The following is a 25,525-nucleotide window of genomic DNA, read 5'->3' on the forward strand; positions in this document are numbered from 1 at the left end:
CCAAACATCTAATCCATTCGTTGGACCAAAAGCTCTTTTTGGGCATCCTTGGCAGATGGCTAGGACATTTATGGTTTATCGTCCTCGTTGGATGATTTCTCTAAAATAAAGTATGAAAAAATGAATACTAAACTAACAGATCCTGGTCTATTTTAGTCACAGAAGCAATGCTTTCCCTAAATTTTCATGAATCTTCATGCTTTCATTGAGAAAAATGGCAACATTATAATAGATATGCAGGTAATATCCGAATGGAATGAAGTTATTGGGTGATTTGAAGCTAGCATTGTAGGTAGTGGTTGGATTATAAGAGTTGCCACTTTTGTTGTGTTAAGACCCATGGTTGGTTCACCATTTTCTCTGTTGACAGTTATTCCTACCATTCTGATGATTGCAGTTGCACTCTCTCACCTCTAGATTCAGGCCATCAGTTTCTTTTTTCATCATGCTTTATTAAGTGTGTCTTCAGTCATGCACCAAGATCTTCTAGGGCAGCAATTTCAATGGTGAGATAGGTTCTTGATGACAACATTTTCAACATATCCCTGTGTAATGGTCCTCTGATTTAGGATTAATAACTATAAGTGCTGAATTGGTGGTTCAAGTAGTTGGTTTATGATTTTCGAATGTAGAGAACTGTATTTTAGGTGTAGATTTAATGCTGAGAATCAAACTGATTTGTTTTAGCTGGAAAACTTTCAAACAGATTATATTTATTAAAATGAAAACTTTCAATAGCAGAAAACGTAAAATATATAAAGTCTAATCAAGTCAATGGTTGATGCTAATTGTGTAATACCTAAAGTGTGAGTAAGATCTGGAATTCAAATGACTTCTGATTTACGCATACTTATATATGTTTGCCTAGTCATCATGATATATGTCAGCCAACTGCCATAACAGTAGATTTTGACGATTGGGTGCTGCAAAACTTCCTAGGCAGTAAGTGAGTAAATAAAAATAAGCAAATAGCATTTATGCTATGCAGTGAAATCACGGGTGCTAAAAAATTAGAATAACAAATCGGCGTGTCAGGCTACCAATAGTCCAGAATTCTGTATTTTACCTATGTCAGAAATGGTTATATAAAAGGGTATGAGTGGTTCTGCAAGATTCGTATAATACTTTTACAACAGGATTCATAAATATTAATATAAAAGTGGAATAACATTATGAGTTCCTTTGTCTCAAAATGAGATGGTCTTGATGGGCTGTGTAACAAAGAATTACAAAAACTGGGCGCTTCGCACCTGCAATCATAAGCTGCTATTGTACTTTTCTTGGGAGCGATGGTGGTGGTACAGCACTGTTAGCACTCTCAATACAAGAAGTAGCTGGGCTTGCTGGAGCTGAAAAACTAATTAGAATAATTAGCTATGGAGAAGAAAACTCGCTTGGAAAGATGAAAAAATTATACAGAAAGTATGATCTAGGAAATGTTGCAAAGAAAAAACGAATGACGGATTATATTTATGAATATGAAGGACAGCATGAATGGGAATAGCTTACAGCGCTGTAGCTAAATAATTGTATATTGCATAATATAGTAAAGCTATACATGGCATGCTTATGTCAGCCAGCTAAACCTACTTCTTATTCTGTTTTCTGTGAGCCTATTGTATTCATATATTAGTATTATATAATATTGTTGTCTTAGCTACCTTTGCACTAAATTAACAGCTGTGTCTTTGTTATCAATTTTGGCTACATAGTCTCATTATGGAATGCTGGATTATTTTATTTGTGTGATTAGCTCATTATTTTAGCTTTCTGTTGGATATGTGAAATTCATTCGAATACAAGCAGTCATTAGAGAAAGTCCATACTAAAGTTTATTCATCACAAGCGCCCAGCTTAACACCAATATGAACAAAAAAAATCAAAATAACAGAAAGTTGTGAAAATACTTTGTTTGACGCTATAGCATGTATGCAACTATTCAACTATAAACAATTAAGTATGTACAAGTTTTGAGTGATTCTAGGGAACTTGCGTGAGAGGACCAGCCAGCCTATATCCAGTTCATCCAGCTGGTACCATGTTGAAGTGACTCAACTCTAGCAGCAGGTAATTACATCAGCTTCACACTTAGAACCTAAACCTGTCTATACCTACGCCTTATTTACAGGTTCATTTTTAACACACGCAACACCATATTGTGGAGGACTGAGATTGTACACTCATTATTTACAGCAGATATATGTATCGATTATAGACTCTCATAGAATAGCAGGATAGCCTGCCCAAACTTGCCTGCATTATGCAATCCCTTACATATCCTTTTTATGCATGCATACGCTTTTGTAATCCGTGTAGCCTTATGTAATACCCTTACACATTCCTTTTATGGGCATAAGTAGAATAGTATGCAGAGTAATGCCGCTATATGAGCCAGTGCACAAGTTGCACTGGCGGGCTTGATATTGTTTCGTGTTGATGTAAGCATATAATCAAGACTATAAATAATAAACAGAATAAAATCTACTCACAAGGGCTGATTGCGTTGACGCCATAGATATAGTAAACCCTAGATTGGCGAATAGCTATCATTATAATGGAGCAAAAGTGAGGCCTATAATTGGCTGTTGTTTTCACGACGTTACGTCGTAGTGATGTGCATCACAGCATCAAAGCCTTCAATTGAGCAATAAGTTTAGTAGTGGAAGCACGCTTGGCATGCTAGTTTTTAAGTCATAAACGTAACAATAAGACCAAATTCTTAGTGAAATGTCATCAGAAGAGACCACAACACCCCAGGTATATTCTGAATTGCCCATAACAAGGCAGAACTTCAACTCAAAACAAGAAGTTCTCAACAATATCATAAGCTATCTATGCCGATTAAAGACACCAAGCTGAAAGCTGCTAGTAGAAAATCATCATCATTTCGTCATTGGTTTTGAGTCAGCAGCCAAATCTGTACATGACATTGCTCAATATCTATTCAGCAACTACCCTTACATCAACTACTTCCTAACCTTTAAGATCAACCAGGATCACATTGAGATTCTGTTTTCCACAATACGATCCAAGGGTGGCTATAACAATAACCCGGATGTGCAGTGCTTTAGATCTGCAATTCGAGCACTGTTCATAAAAGCGGATATCACACCAAGTCCCAATGTTAACTGTATTGATCTGGATGTGAGCAGGGCTGAAAGAACTGGCCAACTCCTGCTACATTCTCTGGTTAGAAAAAAAAAGAAAGAAGAGACAAAAGCTGAGGAAGGTGAAGATGAGGAGTTTGATGATGAGGATTGTTTTCTAACTCAAATGTGATGAGTGTATCAAGTTCTTGACTGATGTAGAAGTAGTGGGAAGTAGAAATAGTGATGACATAACCCTAATCTCAGTTAAAAACAGAGGAGAATTGGTGACCAGATTGATAGGCCGAATATGTATTGCTACAGAAAAGTGCCTACGTTCACACATGGAGAGCTATGGTATCACACAGAGAACTTTTAAACAAGTAACATCACAGACAATAACATATATGTCTTATTACATAACCTCAATCAAGGTTTTACATGTACAGTGCATGCCAACAGTTTACTCAAAACTATAGTAAATCGCTATACTAAAATCAGAATACACTATGCTGCTTCAAAGCAGGAATCTAGTTCAACCAACTTTAGACAAAAACTATCTCGTCTAGTTATTTTCAGTCATGTCTAATGGGTGTTTAATACAGTGGTTCAGCGTAACTGCTTCTAAATCTCATTTGATTCATTAGTTTGTTATTAGTTTAATTTCTATTTGGTCACTCTTTGTATTATCAATGATATAGAAGCTTCTAAATCATTGGTATTATTCATTACCATGTGTGTAAGATTCTTGCCTTTCTCATCCAAAGTCATTACAGTCATACTTCGATTTATGAGCTTAATGCGTTCAGAGACTGAGCTCGTATGTCAATTTACTCGCATGTTGGTGCAATTTATTTATAAATAAAACAATTATGTATATAGTGATTGGTTTCCATACTCTAAAAATGCAAATAAAACACTCAAAACAATATATTGTAACGGAAAGAACATGTTGGTTATTGTCCCAACTTACCACATGCTTTCAAAAAGCAACAAATAAAAAATAATGCAAGGAAATGTGACTAATTAAAATGTAAAATTAAATACATACAATAGCAGCTAACGCTAGCATTTGCCAGAGAGGAAGAGATAAGTTATCTTTCATTACAACAGTTGACTTTGATAAATTTGGATTTATTCAAGTCTTAAAAGACAAACTTAAAATCAAACCTGAAAGCAAACTTTAATCTTTAACTTAACGTAATTAAAATTTCTTCGGCATTCATAGTTTTAAGTTTCTCGCTGGTTAGCTAATTTTTCTTTTGTTTCGCTCTCACGACCAGCTGGCCGTTTTAAGAGAAACCTATCTGAGGACGTTTGCCTTTGTCGCCCTTTCAATATGTTGCGATCAGGACGAACACAGGTGTCATCACCAAGGGTTAATGCACGACCACTAGCCAACTTGTCCGAATGTCTATTTTTTATAGTCTTGATAGATAGCACCGGCCTTTTTACGTAGCATCGTTTCAGTTACGCAGTCACCGGCCAATTGTTTGTCTTTTATCTAAAGCCTGAGCAGTCTCTCCATCAGTGGTCGTGAAAATCGCTGGGTCGTTTAGAAACTATGGTTAGTCCTTTTGCGAACTAAATGCCTTGAATATAATCCTTGTGTTTGATAATTGTGGATGTACTTCTGTCATATTGCTGAGCTAGCTCAATCACGCATACATATTTTTCAATAATTTTCTGTTTAATATCAATTGTTATCATTCGCTTTTTCTTTGCATTATCTATCCTTTTACTGGCAAACTTTCGGTCTACGCACGGTACTTTTAATTCACATAAATCAGCACTGAAATTTGCGCACAAAAAACATGGTACAAAAGTATAATCTGAGCAGTTGAAAAATACAGAGTGAAGCTGTTCTCATAAAACACCTCCAACATACTTGGCAAATGGCTCATGTGCTCAGATCTCAAACATGGCTCGTATGTTAGTGCTAAAACTTGCTTAAAAGCTGGTTCATACCTCAAGTTTCTCGTACATTAGGGCACTCGTAAGTTGAAGTATTACTGTATATAAGTTTTACATATTTTCAATAAAGTATGCAGTCTCAGATGCACAAACTATGAAAAATTGAGCAGGTTTTAGTGCTAAGTCAATAAGAGTTAATAGATCAGCTGATTCGCTTTGCACATCACCATGACGTTGCGTCATGCTAATTATAGGCCTCACTTGTTTTGATTATTTGCATATCTAGGGTTTACTATATCTATGGTTGACGCCTACCTGGGTGGCTTAAAGGTTGCAGAAAGCAGGTTTCAAACCAACATCAGACAGAACTTCCAGGGTGGATCTAGAGGGGCTAGGGATTGGTTTACGCTTTAACTAGACCTGATCAGGTATGCGATGGCATAAGAGATCAGGGCCTAGAGCGAGCTGTTAGGGGACCTAGACTAGCCAACTATAGAGACACAGAGGGCAGGCTACATTGGTTTCGGAGTAGGCCTGACTACTGGGTACTTGTGGTGGACTGGCCTTACAGTCGAGCATGTCAGGCAGGCCCAGATAAGAGGACACCCAGAGTTTAGGCTCCGTCCACTTGTTAGTTTGGTATAGCTGGCTTAGCTACCGGGACCAGGCCTTTACAATGTTTTAATAACAAACATTTGGTATGGCAATAACACATATCTTCTGTTTAATACAAACAATCAGCTAAAATTTTTAGAGTCATTTCCAACGCATGTTAAACCATATTTTAATAACAAATATTTGGTGTGGCAATAACAGATAACTTCCATTTGATACAAACGATCAGCTAAAATTTATAGGTTCATTTCCAATTCATGCTACACCATCTTTTAAAAATAAACATCTTGAACGAACATAACAGATGTCTTATATATGTCATTCATGGGCTAATTTCTAATGCACATTTTATACATGTACTTACATTTCTAATATATCCCACACTGTCTTCTGCAAAACAGTTTAGAGTGGCAATAACAGGTATCTTCTGTCTGATACAGATGATCAGCTGAAAGTTATAGGTTCGTTTCCAATCCATGCCACACTATGTTCTCATAAAAAATACTTGGTATGGCAATAACGGAAGCTTTCTGTCGGATACGGATAATCAGCTGAAATTGTTAGCAAACACAAAGCAACAGTTTGCAAGTAGAACATTTGGAATTTTTTGACAGACTCTTCAATGGCTACCTATATTTCACACAATTGTAAAAGTAGATGAAGAACAATTTCAAGAACCATCAGCTTTCGTACTGACAGTTGGTAAATGGTATTGTATGAATATTGTTAAACAATACTCCTTTAAAAAATCTTCATCTACAGCAGTGGTTCTTAACCAGGAGGAAATTCTCCCCCAGGGGGAATTTTGGGATTTTAGGGGGGGAATTTGGCAGTTTGACAAATGGGATTTCTGTGGCACAAATTTTACTTATATAAAGGGCAGCGAGGAGAGAATGAATTTCAGTTGTTTCAACAAAGCCAAGATCTGAAACTGTGGAAAAGGTAAGGATTGCTACACTACATGCATATACATACCTGCAATATTAACTGTTCAGTTACCGATTTGGTTTGCATATACAAATAACATTTCGACAATTTGCTCTGTAGCCTATCATATGTATGATGCTTTGCTCATGTGGATATTGAGCATATTCAAATATTTTGATTGCATATCCCATATTGTAGGTGTTGGAAATGTCAAAGACAAAAAGACGAACATATGATGATTCATGCCTTAACTGTGGATTTACTTGTATGATTAAAAGCCACATCGAAGTACCACAATGTGTTTTGCGCATGAAAGTGCTCGCTAACGACTTCTTGAAACCACATCAACTTAAGCAACACTTAAGAAATAAACATGTACAACACATGGATAAATCAAAGCCGTTCTTTGAAGCTAAAGAGAGAGAACTCAAGCGGGCAAAACTGGATTCCACTGGCAGCTTTCATATCCAAGTACAGGCCATTATTGAGGCATCCTATGCTCTGTTTTACCGCATCTCAAGAGATAAGAAGCCACAAACCATTGGTGAAACATTAGTTAAACCTTGTCTGCTGGAGTGAACTAAGATTATTCTGGGAGACACAGCCGCTAAAAAGATAAGCTGATTTATCCCTCTCAGACAGCACAGTGAAATTGAGGATCGATGATATGTCTGCGGACATAAAGAAGCAAGTAATTGAAAAGATCAAGTCATTTCCCATGTTCACCATTCAACTTGATGAGTCCACTGATGTTGCTAACATTTCACAGCTGATGGTGTTTGCACGCTATGTAAACAGAGAGACAATTGAAGAAGAATTTCTGTTCTGCAGTCCTCTACCAGAGACCACCACAGCTGCTGATGTTATGAACCTGGTTTCCGATGTTTTCAGCAAAGAACATCTGAACTGGGGCAAACTAATTGGAGTTTCCACTGATGGTGCTCCAGCCATTCTTGGCTGTCGTGCTGGATTTGCACAGTTGGTAAAAGAAAAAAATCCTTAAGTGGGGAGTATCTATTGCTTCATTCACAGACGAGCGCTAGCAGCAAAAACTTTTCCTAACGGATTGCAGGGACACCTTTCTTCAGTGATTAAAGTAGTAAACTTTATCAAAGGCTCTGCCTTGCAAACACGTCTCTTTCACAAGTTATTCGAATATATGAGTGTTGTGCACTCATCACTATTGTTCCATACCAAAGTTCTGATGGTTATCAAAGGGTAACATGCTTCTGCGTTTCTTCAGTCTATGATCAGAGGTCAATGAGTTTTTGAAAACTCATAACAAACCCAAACTACTGGCTTCAATGCAGGTGGAAGGCTTCCATCAGTGTCTTGCTTACCTGGTTGACATAATTGGTTCAATCAATGAAGTGAACACAAAGATGCAAGGTGGAGACAGAAATGTGTTGAATGTAACTGATAGTGTCAATGCATTCAAAGACAAGCTCAAACTCTGGGTGGAAAGACTGGCTACTGAGAATGTAAAAGTTTCATTTCCAGTTCTGCATTCATTAGTTGACAAGAAAGCTCCTTCTGATTCTTTGCTAACCGACATACAGCATCACTAGAACAGCTTGATAGCAGAGTTTGAGATATTTTCCAAAGTTAGATCCTAGGACAGAGCAATTGATGAGCCTGACCTGAAACCCTTTCAGGCGCAATGTCCACGAGATTCCGAAACCGCTTCAGGAGTTTTTTGAAGCTGACAAGCAACTCTGCATAAAAATATGACTTTAAGGAGCTATCAATAGAGCACTTTTGGGTTCAGGCCCAAATATTGTATCCCAAAATAAGCCTGGCCGCTTTCAAGATGCTCATATCATTTGCTTCCACATATCTTTGCAAGTCAGCATTTTCGGCAATGCTAACCATAAAGAGCAAATCTAGAAACTGCCTGGAAGTAGAAGCTGACCTACAGTGTGCCCTATCTACAACAACTCCTAGCATCAAAATTCCGGTCAGCTCCAAACAAACACAGAAATTGCACAAGTCTGTTGACTGTCTTACAATGATAGATATATTGAGTTTCAATATACATGTACATTCATTTTTAATATTCCATGTAAATATGACTGTAATAAATGCATATACACATGTATATACATGTATATACATATATGTATATAAGTTGTATATGCAAATAAAGTTCACTATCTAGTTGCAGTGCATTATTTGAGAGAGTTGGGAAGGAGGAATTTCTGTTTTTAGGTTTGGAAATGGGGAATGGGACTGAAAAGGCTAAGAACCACTGATCTACAGAATGGCTTTAATAATATGTTATTATGACACCAAATGCGCAGCTGCAGCTGATCTTAACCTTGGTGGCTATAATACTCATGACTTTATACCCATATCTATATGTACTCATCAGCTTCAACTTGATACCATTCTAAGGTATAGGCCTTAATTAGACTCGTATCTAAAATGCAATAGGAGTGAAACCTGCAACTGCAGAATTTGAAAGAGGTACAGTAGACTTACATGCATTGAGCGTCGGGTACAATTATAGATAGTGACCAGAGTTAAGCTGAATCCGCAGCGAACTAATTGAGCATAAATCGATTTCAGCGCAACTGACGTTTAGCTGCAATTTTCAACTGTAGTTCAACTGTAACTATCATGTCAAGGTCAACTATAACATTGCTCTTTATCTAAAATACAATGTAAATTAATGTTTCAATACATGTATGTTTATTCATAGAGTATTATTTCAACTAGTTCGGAAAGCCCATGAATCATATACTACATTATTTTTCAAAATCTATTTTTCTATATACATTTATATTTACACGTAAATTAATCCATTTGCTAGCATGCATGTACATTCAATAATATAGATGTGCAGGTGTAAAAGTTCAGATTTTGTACAAGTACATGTTGCATGCATGTTATTCCTTAATATTTATTTCAGTTGGTCGCATGGTTATAATTATGAAATATTAGGTAAATTATTATTGCAGTGTTTTGGTCAGTTGCATGGACAGTCTTTGAGAATGTATGCGTCAGCAGCTTTGGGTTTTATTGGAGCTAGAGTTTTCCTAAAAAAATGCAATCACTAAACTGAGCTTCTGCATGTGCTCAATATAGTGGAATAAATAGCTTACTTAAAAAATTCTCACGTTAGAGTTTTAACTAAGTGAACACATACAAGCCATTCTTTTACGCCTGAGTAACAATCGAGTGATGCTAGATTTCTATAGCTTTGTATATATAAAGAGGACTGTTGAGTCAGACGTTGGGTTCTTACCTGTTAGGTCATTTATAAAAGTCATTGTAACTGTCATACAATGCAGAATAATTGCACCAGTGTCTGGATGCTAAGTAACTTTCAATTTATTCTAACATGGTAGAACCGGGAACAGAAATAGCTAATGCAAACTAAAGAACCAGGAGAAGTTGACCAAAAGGTTTAAAGAGCAGGCCAATCTTAATACTACAAAACTAGTTGACTCCCTGGAGAGTTGTGTGTGAACCGAGACATATCATTGTCTTAACTGGTAACAAATTGTGTGAGTTAATTACACAACAACTTTTAGCTAGTATTAATTGTGTTAGAAACTAGTCATTTACACTTGCAAACATGTACAGATTTTACTGTCTATGATGTGTAACTCTGCTATCAATTTAACATATAATCTTATATCGATCGTATGCTAACAATTATTATTTAACTTCTACTAAAAACTACTAAATTTAGGTTATAACACTACTAACAGCTACTCACAAACATATTAACACTAACAGTTGAAATTTGTTAGCAATCTTTTACTTATGCCTGTAAATGCCTACAGACCTTGCAATTTCATATGCATAACACTGCAAGCAATTTACAATATAATATGTATATAAAATATAGGCCTATAGGCCTAACTAATAATTATATTATTTTACTTTTACTAAACAACAGCTAACTTACAATATAACGCTAATAAAATCTACTAAAATACATATTAACATTCTTAACAAACTAATTGAAATATTCCTACTTCCCCTTTGGTTTTTACCAGTGGGCAACATGCTATCAATCATAAAGAAGCATGGCTAAAATATTGCTATGAAAAGTATACATTTGTCAATGTATACTTTGTCATAGCATTAAATATATTTGTTATATTTGATATATTTAATGCAATGATAAAGTATACATGTATATATTTGTTGTAGAATTGTTGGTAATTAGATCTGCAATGCTGAGATAAAAAGTATTCCTACATAATACTGTAAAATTATTCATGTGAGTGTAGTGGAACTCATGTAAGACAAAAATATTGTATAAAGCCATTAAATTTAACTAGTACAGGATTGGGCATATGGATCTCACTACACCACTGAGTATGAGATACATATACACTTATAAACTAGTTTAGTTTATGGTAAGATACACATAATAAAGTAAAACTCTGTTATGATATTAGTAAGTATCAGAAAAAAAACAAAAGAACCATCAAAACATTATCTGAATTTTTCAATTTTTATCACTTTTGGTAAGTTTGCTAAAATAGTTGTTGTCTTTAATATATTTAATATTTAAAAATCAGGTAGATAATTTTTAAAACTATAAATAAACTGCACTTTTTTTCGGCATCCAAAAGTACTATAAATTTTGATAGTAGTTGTATTCTCATTAAAACCTTGGGGGCAAGTGAACCAAGTTTGAGCAAAGGCGAGTGATCTGATCCCAGACAAACTTTAAAAAACTTCGTATCTTTAGGGTGACTATTCATTGATTCCTATGATGAAAAAACATGTCCTGTCAAATACCGTCACTAAAAAAGTTAGAGGATTTTGAGAGCATTCCCACGTTCTTTTTGCCCAACCTTTTGCAAAGCTATACAGTATGTTCATCAAATCACAAACACAACAAACAGAACAAACTGATTGCTGTCTAAACATTGTGAACATTAAATCAACAGATTATTTGTTGGAAATCTGTCAATGATATGAATGGGCTCATGTAGTCTTAAGTATTTTTGATAAATTATGTTGAAAAAGTGGGACCTAGTATTTTCCTCACATAATAATATAAATACACTAGCTGTACCACCTGGCGTTGCCCGTGTAATAGAAGAGTCTTTGGACAAAACATTGATTTGTATTTAACATATAACAACATTTCCCATTCTAAATTTCAAACTACATATCGTGTGAGAAGTGTGTCGTGTAGTTGAAATAAATTAAGAGAAAAATAAAAACAACTGTAAAGGTTTTAAAACATTGTCAAACAACTGTACCTTTTAAATTAGTAGCCTGGTATATTGCCAATGGAAAACTTCACTAAGCTAGTTAATAAGGTTAGGCTTCCAATGACGGTAAGCCATGATTTACCATTCTGCATTGTTGTCTGCATTGTTGTCCAGCTCAGATGTTCTAATCATAGCTATCGCCGGAAAACCGACAGACAGATATACGGACTTTGAGAAACATATATATAGATATAGATATACATGTAGTAATGAACCCCTATATTTCTAACTTTACATGTGTTATATTCTAACTATACTAATGACACTCATGTACCATAAATAAGAACATAAATATAATAATGAACTCATATGTTCATCATTATATAATTTTATGGTCATAATTGAGAGGCTTATTTTTCTCACTATATTATATTACCAGCTAAATGTTTGGTGTTGTACAGACCATAAAATAATTGTATAATAAATTTGTGTAACTTAAGCTAGTAACTCTCTAATCTAAATCTTTGCGATGATAAGAAGTGTGTCTGAACCTAGCTTCATAATTGTTACATTCCGTAAAATGATCTCTAACACATTTAGTAGTTAGTAAGCTAAGCTAGTAGGGGCCTAGTAACAAATACTATTTTCTCAAACAATGTAAATGTGAGTGTTTAAACAATGTAATAAATATGTGCACAATTAATAATGAGTAATGTCGATTAGACACATAATGTAATAGACAGCACTTTTGTCTGGAGAACTAGATGTTTTGAGTTTAAATTCAGTGTCTGATCCATTTTTCATTCTCAAAAGTGTAACACTATAAATGGACATACAATTAATAAACAACAAATACCAAAATTTGTATTAATGTATACAAATTCAGAGCCTATATCTTTCACTTCGTAGTAACATAAATATAATAAAGAAGGCCTGTAATCCTCGCTCTATTGTTTTATAAATATAATGATAAAAACCTGTATTACTCAATCTATTATATTATAAATATAGTGATGAGAGCCTACATGTATGTTTCTCACCAACGAATAATACAAATATAATCATACAGGCATATGATCCTCACTTCATAATGTTATAAATACAACAAAGAGAGTCTATGTTTTTCACTAAACAAAAATGTAAATATAATCATGAAGGTCTATGTTTTTCACTCAATATTACGCAAAATACTCGTATGAATGAACAATAGCAACTGCATTACTCGCCACTGTGTATAAGCTATTTCAAATCTTGAGCGAAGGTGTAAGGTAGTAAGAAATATTTTTCAACAATCTTTTTCAGCTGTCTCGAGCTTTAAGATTTTTTGAATTATGTGTTTGCCGGACACATGCAGGAATAAATAATTACCTTAATTTGAAAGTTAGAATGGTAAATGTTTTTTTATTTTGGTTAATATTAAAAACTTACCAAAACTATACCAAAACTTTTTTATTTCCCGTGCATTGCTGAGTATTCAACTAGTACATACGCATATACATGTATATAAGCTATATGATATTTGATTAAGATGTTTTGCAAAAGGGATGTTATGTTGTACTTGAAACTCGTAAGGCTGTGACCGAAAGTTTTGGTGAGATAGTGTGGTGTAAGGGTGATGCTTATAAAATTTGCAAAAAAAACAGTTTTGCCCTCACCTGCATCTGATGTCAAGTCATCTTTCTGTTTGGTGTTGCTAGTTCTGGTTTGAATATTATGTAATTCTTTTTAATAAATGTAAGCTGCAGTGTTTTGTTTTGGTGTAGTAGGGTTAGGCATGTGAATTTATTTTTTAAGAAATGTCATAGTTTTTGTTGTTGTCTTTCAAGTTCTAAATGTGTTTACTAAGTTCAGTCTGGCTATTTACTTTTTTAATCAAACACAGTTGTGTGGTTATTATATCTGAATTTGAATTCTGTTACGCATAATCTAATATATGATAGGTTTGTTAGATGATCAGGTTTATTCATTTATTCAGCTTAGTAGATTATGTTTTTGATGATGCACTTATCATTTTTTGCACAATTGCATTTTTTTTGGGTTCATTGTGCGTTTATAATAGTTTTCATATGTCACACATGAGTAGCTGATTTTCTGTGTTTTTTGTGAGCAATTTTGTGCAAAGCAAGTGTTTTGTGAAAGCATTTGATAACAATTTGGTTGCATTTTTATGTTGATTGCAACACTAGAGCTATATGGGAGTTGTAACAAACTGCTTTGCATTGTTCACTACATTTTTTTATGATTGCTTCTGTTGTTTATTGGAGTCCATGGTTACAGCCGCTTTTTTTTATTATATTTTGGTATGGCTGTTTTATTTTGTCGAACTCCTGTTTGTTCAAAAAAAATTTGCCTAGCAATTTGTTTATGGTTCCTGTATATATGTACAAGTAGAATGTTTCTACGTGGTTGTACATAGGGACTATGCATACCTGTTGTAAAATTATGACCTACATGTACATCTAAAAATGTTTAGATATAATTTTCTATTTGAGATATACCATTTGAAATATACATGTATATTATATAAACTGTCATAATTAAATTATATATATTATATATTTATTTTATACATAATACATATGTACAATTTTATATATTTATACTAGTGAATATTCGAAAAGAGCAGGATTAATAGATTGCTGGTACTTATGATTCGAGTAACAAGCAAACCATTTCAAAAGTCTTTATAACTTTTACAACTTTAGTTAACCAAACTTTAATGACTAACCATTCTTCCAGCTACTAAATGAAATGGAAAAATTATATGGTTTACAGTATTTTATTCAAATAAATAATTGCTTTTGCTCCTGTCTAACATAATAGGATAATAACTAATATACCTTGTAACAGCTCAATTAGACAGTAACTGTAAAGTAATTGTAAGGCAACCAATATCTATGCTCAAACGCTTTGAAAAAATTATCCATTCAAAATGGCTTTCTTTGCGTATTATTTCATATTCATTAAGTCTTTACTATGCATGTAGGAATTTCTAGTTTAAATTGTTTAGCATGTTGTCAATTTTTTTGTTTGCTCGTGGGATAATAGATAAAGTGATTGGACCCTACTTAGTAAACTAGTACCCTCTTTTTAAATGATGTAAATTTATCTACTATATATTTGAAAATTTTTTAAGCACTCTATTTTTTGAATTACCACCAGAATCATTATTGTCGAAGGCTACATAGCATCAAATGAATCAAATTGCTTTTAAATACATGCTTAAATAACTAAATTCTTTGCTTTTAGAGTGACAGCAGAAAATGAAAAACTGAAAAGGCAACTGAGTAGTTTACAAGGTACTTTTGACAACCTACAAGCAGACCCTTTGCAACACGAGAAAGGTCAGCATGAACTAGACTAGAAATTTCACTGTCATACAGCCCACGACCAAAGAGATGGCCAGAGATATTGGCAAAAAAATAAAGGGTACTAATGGTTGAGAAATGCAATATTAGCAATCAAATGGCTCTGCAGTGCAATAGGATAACTTCAATGGTAGCTGTAATGTACTGGGTGTGGGTGTTATTATATACAACAATAAGCAATAATGAATGGAAAATATGTTAATATTTTCCCCCTGCAACAGGAGAAATGCAATATTGGCCAATATTAGAAGTAAAATGCACTGATATTCTTAGAATAATCAATTTTATTAATATAGTAATAATAGAAAACCAATACACAATTTTGTTTACATTTCAAAACGTCATAGGTAGCAATATCAAGAAGTTGTGGTATTTATATAGGTTTTTAGAAAGTTTATTTAAAAAGTGTTTGGTCATGACAAACAACAACAATGAAAGGAAAATATTACGTTTATATCTCTCTCTTGCAATAGGAGAAATGCAATGTTGGCCAATATTATAAGTAAAATGCACTGATATTATTAAAATAACCAATATTGTTAATATAGTAATACAGCAATAATAGAAAACCTATGAGCGTTAATGCGTCTCGAAGATTTCTGCAAACTGCAGCAAAATAAAAGCTGTTATAAAAGTGTTATAAAGCTGTAGGCCTAATTTACTGTAATGTATGTAATTCAACAACGATAAAGAAATAGGTTTATTATAACTCTGAAATGCAAAATTAGAAGTAAAATGGCAAGCTACTGTGTACTATACACAGTTTGAAAATTGGTTGCGTTGAATGGTTTTGATAAAGCGATCTTTAACAGAAAGCGGGTAGGAGCATTCACTCGTATAAAAATGTAGCAAAATAAAAAATGTTCTCGTCATGAAGGGGCGTTGTAGTTTGGCCCTAGCTTGTACGTAAGTTGTAAAGAATTTCGGCTAACGTTTTAAATAATGAAACCTTCGGTGATTGGACAAAAAACATAGGCTGATAAACGGTGTACCACAATTTCGTACCTGTAAATCGGTCTACGCCTCGAACGGTCTACGTTTATTACAAAAACCTTCGAATAAATTCGATTACAAGTAAACAGTACCATAGACTGGTAAAATGAACACGGTTTTCTCGGGAAATACGCACTACTAAATAGTTCTACAATCGGTCGCACGGCTTTATTGGCGTTTCAATTTTCGGTCTTAACTTTTATTAAACCGAGCTTTTCAAGCTTTTTGTGGCGATTTTCGTTCAAATAAATCTGTCTATTTGTGTATAATCCGATCAGATGGGTAAGTTTAAAGATAATACCGACAATTTACAAAGACTTGGTAACATATTTAAATAGGTTTAAATGTGTTTTGTATCGTTATTATACTTTTACGACTTTACATTCCGATGCTTAAATTTCTTGATGAAATTTCTAGCCAAGGGTTCGTCTCATTGTTGATGAATAATTTTCGTAAGTTGTGTGCACATGCATTTATCATAAAAACTCGCACACATCGCTCCGCTTGTTTGCTCGTGGGATGACCAGCATGGAATGAAGTTGCAGTTACCATGAAAGGAAAACAACAGGAAAAGACATATATACTTTTGAAAGGCTTGTATGGTCATAGAAAAACAACAAGTGAAACCTATTGTTTGCCATCTGTCTTCAAAAATTGTCTTTGCTCTACCTTTACCTAATACTCTCTGCCTTTCATAAACAGCCAATCTGGTTATACGTACTGTAAGTACTCTACAGGCTGGATCTAACTCAAGAGAGTCAGTGTCATGCAAGGACTTGTTGGCTTACTATTTTACGATCCGAAACTATATACCAGAAAGTGAGAATCTGTGCTACCAAATCGTGATTGACATGTTTGCAAAGATCAGAGCAAGAATGTTAAGAAATTTCAGATCTTTTTGCATGAAAAAGAACTATGGAAGCAAAGTAGTTTCCATTTCTACAGGCCAGATCATGATTGACTGATTTCCCGATTAAACCGTGTACCTCCGCATTGAGCGTGGCTGTCGCAAAGTGGTGATGCAATGTGACAGGTTCGAGATATCTGTTGTTGTGATAGTATCCTGATGTCTGCACAAGGCTAAAAGTTAAGACGTCTGGGTGTAATATTGCGGCTAACTATGTACATGTATAAGTAATATAGTGTCTATAATAATATGCGGATAACCTTTCTCCTCAGGGCGATTGCTGTGAGATTATAAAATAATCATTTATTGCGGACTTGTAAACATGTACAATGTAACCTGAATTGTTATGAACGGCTGCAGTCAGGCTATTTATACCTCCTTACAATTATTCTAGAAATTTCCAGAAAATCCATTCAGGAAAAATCTAGTAATAGAACAATGCTTCTAAATTTATGATCATGACTCATCAGCGTATTGCGCAATAGCTATTGTCATGCTATAACTTTGTTTATGATACTATATACACCACTCAGAATCTGTGACAACTCTCCATTCATGAGGAAATTTATAGTCAAATTTCCAGCATTAAGATTCTGAGTCTATTCTGCTCATGTAGTCCGCTCCGACGTCGTCTTTCCCTTTGATCGATTCCACCGTCATGCAATAATCCTGTAGATATAGTGCCCATCTCATCACTCTGCTGTTCTCATACTTTGCTCGATTGATGTAGGTTAGTGGTTGGTGATCCATTTGTAGTATGAACTCCACGCCGTAGAGATATGGTAGATATTTCTTTACAGCCCATACAATTGCCAGGCATTCTTTTTCTATTGTTGAGTAATTCCTTTCACGGTCCAGTAGTTTTCTGCTAGCATAGCTGACAGGAAATAGCTTTCCATCATGTTCCTGTAGTAGTACAGCTCTGAGTCCAGTGTCCGATGCGTCAGTCTTTAGGGTGATCTGCTTCGTTATGTCTGGTAGTTTCAGAACTGGTTTCTCAGTTATGGTCACTCTTAGTTTCCGGTATGCTTTCTTTTGCGCATCTGTCCAGATAACTTTATTGGGTTGTCCTTTTTTAGTCAAGTCCGACAGAGGACTTGCTATCGTCGCGTAATTTGGGACAAACTCTCGGTAGTAGCCCTTCATTCCTAGAAACGACCGTACTTGAGTCTTGGTCCGAGGCCTTGGAGCTTCAGTGATTTTCTCCACATTGTCTTCCATCGGTTTCAGTTCTCCTCGATCAATCTTGTGACCTAGGAACTCTATAGTTGTTCCACCGAGGTAGCATTTCGTCGGTTTGATTGGTTAGCTGTGCTTTGGCCAAACGGGTGAATAGTTCTCTCAGTGCGTTCATGTGATCCTCCCATTTGGCAGTGTGTATGATGATGTCATCGATGTAGTTGTCTACTCCTGGTAAATCCCCCAATAGCTTCTTCATGCCACGTACAAATGTTGCTCCAGAGTTGACCATCTCAAACGGCATCCTGATGAACTCGTATTGCTCATCTGGAGTGACAAATGCAGTCTTCGGTATGTCACTCTCCTCTACAGGAATTTGCCAGTAGCCCTTAGTTAGATCTACCTTTGAGAAGTAGTGATCACCGCTCATCTTCTGAAAGAGATCGCTTGCTGTTGCCATTGGCTCTGGATCGAACACTGTTATTTTGTTCAAGTTCCGGTAGTTAGCACATAGTCGATTGGATCCATCAGGCTTTTTTCACGAGTATGACTGGTGATGCATATGGAGAGTTCGATTCTCTGATGATCCCTGTGTTCAGCATATATTTTATATCTTCCCTAAGTGATTCCCTCACCGGGTAAAGTAATGTGTAAGGTTTGGATTTGATAGGCTTGTTACTGGTTAGAGTAATCATGTTTGATGAGATTGCAGTTTCCCGGTCTGTCTGTGAATATATCTGTAAAGTCCTTGACAATGTCTGTGATCTGCTTTCTCTGCTCCTCAGATATATTTTTCCCATCTTCAGATCTTTCACAGTTCCGACTGACTTTCCCGAATACAACTCCACCAGTGTGCCTTCCCCTTCTTCTACTTTTTCGATACCAGCTACCTCAGTTATTTCCTTTTCACTATCTCTCACGTAGTATTTCTTCAGCATGTTAGCGTGGTAGGTTCGACTTATACCTTTGACCTGAATTCGGTATGCGTTTATCCCGACCTTCTCCTCTACGTTGTATGGTCCCTGCCAGTGCATTAGCAACTTGTTGTGGTTAGTAGGGAGCAAGATGAGAACTTTGTCACCTTCTTGAAATTCCCTTTTCTTTGCCTTCTTGCCGAAGTAATTCTTGTACCTCTGCTTATTTCTTTCTAGCACTTTCTGAGCCAACTCCATTGTATCTTCCAGCTTAGAATGCAGATCAAACACGTGTTGGTAGCTACTCTTGGTCTCTCCATCGGCATCATCCTGTGTCTATAGCTGTCGTAGAATATCCATCGGCCCTCGTACTGTTCTTCCGTACAACAGCTTGAATGGTGAGAATCCAGTAGATTCCTGTGGGACCTCTCTGTAGGCAAATAGTGCCGGGTTTATGTATCTGTGCCACTGCCTTGGCTCCTGATGGCCTAACTTTTTCAGCATTGACTTCAGTGTGCCATTGAATCGCTCCACCAGTCTATTAGCCATAGCATGGTAGGGGGTTGTCGGCATCTGCTTCATGCCGAGTAGTCTGGGAAACTCCTCCATGTACTCAGACATGAATTGGGTCCCTCGATCACTGATTACTTCTTCAGGTATTCCAACCCAACTGTAAATGTCGATTAGAGCTTCAGCCACTGCTTCTGAGCTTATCTCTTTCAGTGGAACAGCCTCAGGGCATCGAGTAGCGTAGTCCACCAGAGTTAGTATATATCTATGCCCTTTTTCACTCGGAGGGTTAATCGGTCCAATCAAGTCGACAGCGCAGCGCTTGAATGGAGTCTCAATTAGTGGAGTCCGCTGTACGGAAACCTTCTGTACTGAACCTATCTTTACAGTGCGTTGACAGTTGTCGCAGGATCGACAGAATCTCGTAACTTCATCATGTAGACCCGGCCAGAAAAAGTTGGTTAGGATTCAATCAGTAGTTTTACGGATTCCCAAATGTCTACTCAATAAAGAATTGTGGGCGTGTCTCATCACAGCGACACGTAGAGTTTCCGGTACAACTACTTGTTTTATCGGCTGTCCGCTGTTGTACCCTGGGTGATAATATTCACGATAAAGGATGTCCTTCTTTACCATGAACCTGGTTTGTTGTTTGCCTTTCGTTATTGCTTCTGTAGCGTCATACAGCCTTTTTAGAGAATCGTCTTCTCTCTGTGACTTGATGAGGTCTTCTCCGTTTACTTCGATGTTTTCATTGCTGACAAGTGATAGTGGTTTTTCTCCTCATTTATTTTCTATAGCTTGTGTGCGTGTAACCACAGAACACTCCTGATCTTGTTCTGGTAGTGGACCACATGGGGATCGAGCGCCTGAAATATTTCCAAGCATTAAATCGTGAATGGGTGTCTCCATAACCATCGCCGTTACATCTCCCTGATAGAATGGTGTATCGATGCTGATTTTGGCAAATGGCAGTTTTCTAGCAGTGTTATCTGCCATTCGTAGATATCCTTCCTCTCCTGTGTACTGATCAGCTTTTACCAGTGATTTCTTGACCACTACTGTGGTGCATCCAGTATCTCTAATCATCTCCACCTGCTTACCATTTACATAACCTCCAACCAGGTTTACTCCATTCTCCATTTTACCAACTTTACCTTTACAACACGCTACTTGTACGTAACGCTTCCCACTCAGCTTAATTTCATCCGTATTCTGTCCTTCTGGATTTGTCTCCCCTTCAGCCACACCCGCCTTGTGCGTAGGTGTCTTGAGTCTTAGACATTCGGCTGTGTCATGGTTATTCAATTTGCAGTGTGCGCAGTACTTTTGAGGCTTCTTATAACATCAATTTGCAATATGCCCCTTTTTGTTATAACTGTGGCCGGTGATGGTTGTCTCATTTGGAGTTGTCTTCCTCATGAATGACATCTTGCGACCATGAGCTGTCAGGTATCGGTCGGCAGCTTCAGCCAACTCGTCACAGCTGTCAAATTTCATCTCCTTTAGATGTACAGCGAGATCCGTAGGACACGCCGCTATGAATTGTTCTCGCAAGTTGAGTTCTTTCAGGTCTTTGCAGTTCGATAGCTCCACCCACTTGTCAATGTAGGTACTGAGTCGAACTAGAAATTGTTGTGGTGCTTCGTCGGGCTCGGCTTTACTCTTTCTGAATCGCTTTCTGTAGCCTTCCTCCGTGAAATTGTAGCGTTTTAACAGAGCTTCCTTCACCTGATCGTAGTCCTTCCTATTCTCTGCCGCCATTCTAGTGTAAGTCTCTGTAGCCTTACCTTTGAGATATTGGCTCAAATGGAATGACCATTCAGCTTTATCCCACTGATAGTTTTTAGCTATCCATTCAAATCGCTGCAGGTAACTATCCATTTCATCTGTTTTCTCATCAAACACTGGTAGTTTCGGTATATGTTTATTGCTAACCCGCTCTAGTCCTGTACTCTCATTTTTGGAGTCATCCATCCTAATACTCTCCACTTCCAGTTTTTTCATCTCGAGCTCATGCGCTAACCTCTTTTCTTCTATCTCTCTTTGCATCTCCAACTCTCTTGCTTGCTTCTGGCTGTCTATCTCCATTTTCTTCATATGCATTTGGAGTTGTCTGTCCTCAGCCTCTTTTTTGGCTTCTCGTTCCATCCGTCTCTTCTCGCGTTCAATCTCCGCTGCAAACTTTGGTTCATTCTCGTCAATGAATTTGGCTAGCTCCGCATTCTTTAATCCAAGCTTCTCGCCCATATCCATTGCCCTCCGCATACTGCTCATACTAGTCTCCGCCATTACTGACTGTCTTTTGGTACTCTTTATGTCTTGCGTGAGTTAGACTGATATAATCCTGATCAATGGTAGATATTCCCGGAGCAGCCCCCAAGTTGTCACAAAGTTGTGATGCAATGTGACAGGTTCGAGATATCTGGTGCTGTGATTGTATCCTGATGTCTGCACAAGGCTAAGAGTTAAGATGTCTGGGTGTAATATTGCGGCTAACTATGTATAAGTAATAGAGTGTCTATAATAATATGCTGAGCATTGCTGTGAGAGTATAAAATAATCCTTTATTGCGGACTTGTAGACATGTACAATGTAACCTGAATTGTTATGAACTGCTGCAGTCAGGCTATTTATACCTTCGTACAATTATTCTAGAAACTTCCAGAAAATCCATTCAGGAAAAATCCAGTAATAGAACAATGCTTCTAAATTTATGGTCATGACTCATCAGCGTATTGCGCAATAGCTATTGTCATGCTATAACTTTGTTTATGATACTATATACAGCACTCAGAATCTGTGACAGTGGCTAACTGTCTTTTTAGAGAGCTGGCAGTCAAGTTGGTCAGTGTAGACAGGCACATGGCTAAGGAAAGCTCACCAAAAAAAAACAGCCGATTCGTCGGAGCCAAAGCTGACTCGGTGATCTTACGATATCTTTACACAGCCAAGCTAGCTTTGGTCTCTCCAAATGAGAAGGTGATGAAGACGCAGCTCAAAAGCCTACCTACTCGGTCAAGGGATCGAGCAAAAAAGGCTCCATCATGGATTGAATCTCCAGCTGAGTAATTGGTCCATTTATTGGGAGAGCCAACAGCTGACCAGCCACTCCATCAGCGGCATGACGAGCAAGCACGCCAGCTGCTTGAAGATATTTGCAATTGGCCGAGATAGCCCTCCATACTGCTAGTTTGATGCGTGCTTGGAAGATTTCTGAAAAAGATCGGGTGTTTGTGGTGATGAAGGTTTGGCTCCATGAGTTTGGAGTGCAGCAGCACTGACTCTGGTCGCAACTGTTATCTCCTAGTGAGGCTGAGTAGACAACCCTTCAGTTTCCACCTAGAAAAAAGAGTGTAGCAGAAAAGCGCCAAAAACCAAAGTCGGCTGCCTAACCAACTTCAAGGCCAATGACAAGATTGAGCCTCTGCTCAGCAGGAGGCACGATGGGTCATTGATGAGGACCCGGTCAACCAATTGACACTAGTCAAGGTCGATCAAATACCGAGAGAAGACTGAGATACCAATGGGGCAGAGCCAGCAAGAGAGGCATGATATATAAGGAAGCCAGGCGAGACATGAGAATAGAGATCGCTATTGCATGTTGTTGCATGCAAACCCACTGAAATACCTGGATTTGTATATATTCTTGAAGTATATATTTGTCTTTTTGCCTTACACTCAGTGGGTATGATTTTTGTGGAGCAGTAAATAGAACTGGCAGTTTTCTTTACACATTCACATTAAAGTTCTGAAACACAGTAACAAACCTTTGACGCTCTTCTTTAGCTGCCACCAAGTCGCGTTCCGATTTTGTAACCAGTTTTGTCTTTGCTGCTAGCATTTCCTTTGCTTTTTGTGTTTCGTATTCACATTTCACGGTGATCATAATCCTTTGGTACATCATCAAGATAAGTTTGCGGTAATCTCTAAGAACAAATGAACAATGTTCATGTGCAATCTGGTAATATTTATATCATATAACTCTTGTAACGCATGAATAACTCAACATAGACCTGTTCTGATATACAAAATTACCTTGAAGATATGGCATGGCATATCTCATTGCAAGAGAATTTCATAAAATACATTTCTATGTGGAATAACATACAAACACGGTTTACTTGCAGCGTAAGTTTGAGAGTTATTGAAAACAATTGTTATTGAAAACAAAACACCTCCTTACAGGGGTTGCATCTCTTTTAGACAATTCAGCTATGGTCTTTCTTGTGAAGAGCTCTAGAAAAATGTTCTCACATGCCATCTTGCTTGGTAATAGTATGCTCATAATTACACATTTTATCATCTTATAAAATATGACAAATGAGGCTTTTTACCTTTTTGGTATTGACTAGCCATTTTACAACTTTAGCTTACTAATATCAATCTTCTCCCAAGTCTTTTACAGCAGATGGCCCAAGAAAACATCAAAAACCAATCTAAGCAGAAAAACCTTACGCTGCTATTATTTGATTTTACAATCAAATCACAACTCATCATATGTTTTCAGTTTTTTCTCATAGCCCAGCCCATGTTTCGTGCACCAGGAAGTATTAGCTCCATCATGCTAACTTACTTGTAAGCTTATGAAAAAGAGCTAGTCATTGTCTAGTTAGTGCCATACACTGTGGAATTGACACCTGCTCATTAAGGTTAGCTAACACAGATTCATTTTCCTCTAGCTCTACAACCAATATCATATTGACCAAACATTCTTTGCTCATACACTTTAGCTTTGTCAACTGTACTGATTATATCTGGGCAAAAACTCAAGAATTTAGCAAGACTATACATGTAATTGTGAGGTCATGTAGATTGACCCGCACTAACTATTAAAATGCGGTTTAATGTGCAAGTGGGTTTACTGCTTTGATCGTATCTACAAGCTGAAGCAACTTTTCAACTGTAAAAGTTGTCTGAGCATGCCTGCTGAAAATACACTAACTTTAACAAGAAACAACCTGATGGATTCAGCACCCAATTTTCATCTTATTGAAGAGCCTGCTTTGCTACTCTTCCCGGTGCCGGCCAGTGACCTTAATGTGATTGAGAGACAGTTTGCACATGTTGCCAGTCTTCTTCACAGCGTCTAACATCATATATTGCCAAATTGCTTTGTTTTGGTAGATTATAAAAACCACATAAGCTTTTGCTATCTCAAACTAAGTGGATCATCCTGGTGTAGATGTACCAACTAAGTATTTAATCAGAAATTTAAAAAGTATCCTTGACTTCATCATAGATATAGTAGAAGACACAATTTACACCCAGTTTACATATCAAGTAGAGAACTCTAAATGATTGACTCTTTAGATTTTTGTAACATCATGGATAGCCTGGTGAGATGGCAACACCTTTAGCATTTAAAGAATTTGTATAGGAATCGAGGCCCCCTAAAACACTTTTTAAATATAATTTTCGCCATTTACTCCAGTAGTTCTACTAGAACATATGGTGAGCACTAGATCTGTTCTACTGGTGGTTGTGGTACGCTGTGAATCTAAGTGAACAAAAAACGCAAGGTAAGAGAGAAAACTTTACATATTAAAGTATTCTAACTTTGAACCGTTCATTCTTGACAGTTTTATTTGATAATTATTGATTGTGTGAGAGTTACTAGTAGGCTGCACTTAAATGTTGAAATCAAAAACTAAGGCTCATATCTCAAATAAATGCCCAAACAGTTACTAATTGTTAGTATTGATGGTTACCTTTCAAGGTTGACCACCTTCTAAAGTGCTTTAAGGTCAGCCATTTCCTACAGCTGCTACATTACCCTTTTTGCAAGGGTAAGTAAAGGGAACACAGGTTCCCTGCAGATCTGTATTGCAGTTAATATAGATGAAAACATGAAGGGGGTTTAGAAGACCTGAAAAAACACCGAGGTAATTATTTGTACCACAATATAGTTGTTTTCTAAGAAAGGCAG

General features: G+C 36.6%; 2 protein-coding genes across 2 annotated transcripts; one reads left to right on the forward strand and one right to left on the reverse strand.

The window, feature by feature from the left end:
* Positions 1 to 7,209: 7,209 nt before the first annotated feature.
* Positions 7,210 to 8,110, forward strand: LOC137410116 (protein FAM200C-like). Its single transcript, XM_068095699.1, has 2 exons — positions 7,210 to 7,524; positions 7,853 to 8,110. The coding sequence occupies exons 1-2, from the start codon at positions 7,210 to 7,212 to the stop codon at positions 8,108 to 8,110; spliced, it is 573 nt and encodes a 190-aa protein (XP_067951800.1).
* A 12,833-nt stretch (positions 8,111 to 20,943) lies between these two features.
* On the reverse strand, positions 20,944 to 21,888 carry LOC137410118 (microfibrillar-associated protein 1-like). Its single transcript, XM_068095700.1, has one exon. It carries the CDS (start codon positions 21,886 to 21,888, stop codon positions 20,944 to 20,946), a length of 945 nt encoding a protein of 314 aa, XP_067951801.1.
* Positions 21,889 to 25,525: the final 3,637 nt, after the last annotated feature.

Source organism: Watersipora subatra, unplaced genomic scaffold, assembly GCF_963576615.1.
Source record: "Watersipora subatra unplaced genomic scaffold, tzWatSuba1.1 SCAFFOLD_66, whole genome shotgun sequence".
Taxonomy (NCBI): domain Eukaryota; kingdom Metazoa; phylum Bryozoa; class Gymnolaemata; order Cheilostomatida; family Watersiporidae; genus Watersipora; species Watersipora subatra.

What these genes read in the sequence shown, in the direction of transcription:
- LOC137410116 (XM_068095699.1), top strand. Translation starts at nt 7,210, where the DNA reads ATGTCTGCGGACATAAAGAAGCAAGTAATTGAAAAGATCAAGTCATTT. An exon ending in GTGCTGGATTTGCACAGTTG is followed by an intron (nt 7,525 to 7,852) that starts GTAAAAGAAAAA and finishes GCTTCAATGCAG; the next exon opens with GTGGAAGGCTTCCATCAGTG.
- LOC137410118 (XM_068095700.1), bottom strand. Translation starts at nt 21,888, where the DNA reads ATGGCGGAGACTAGTATGAGCAGTATGCGGAGGGCAATGGATATGGGC.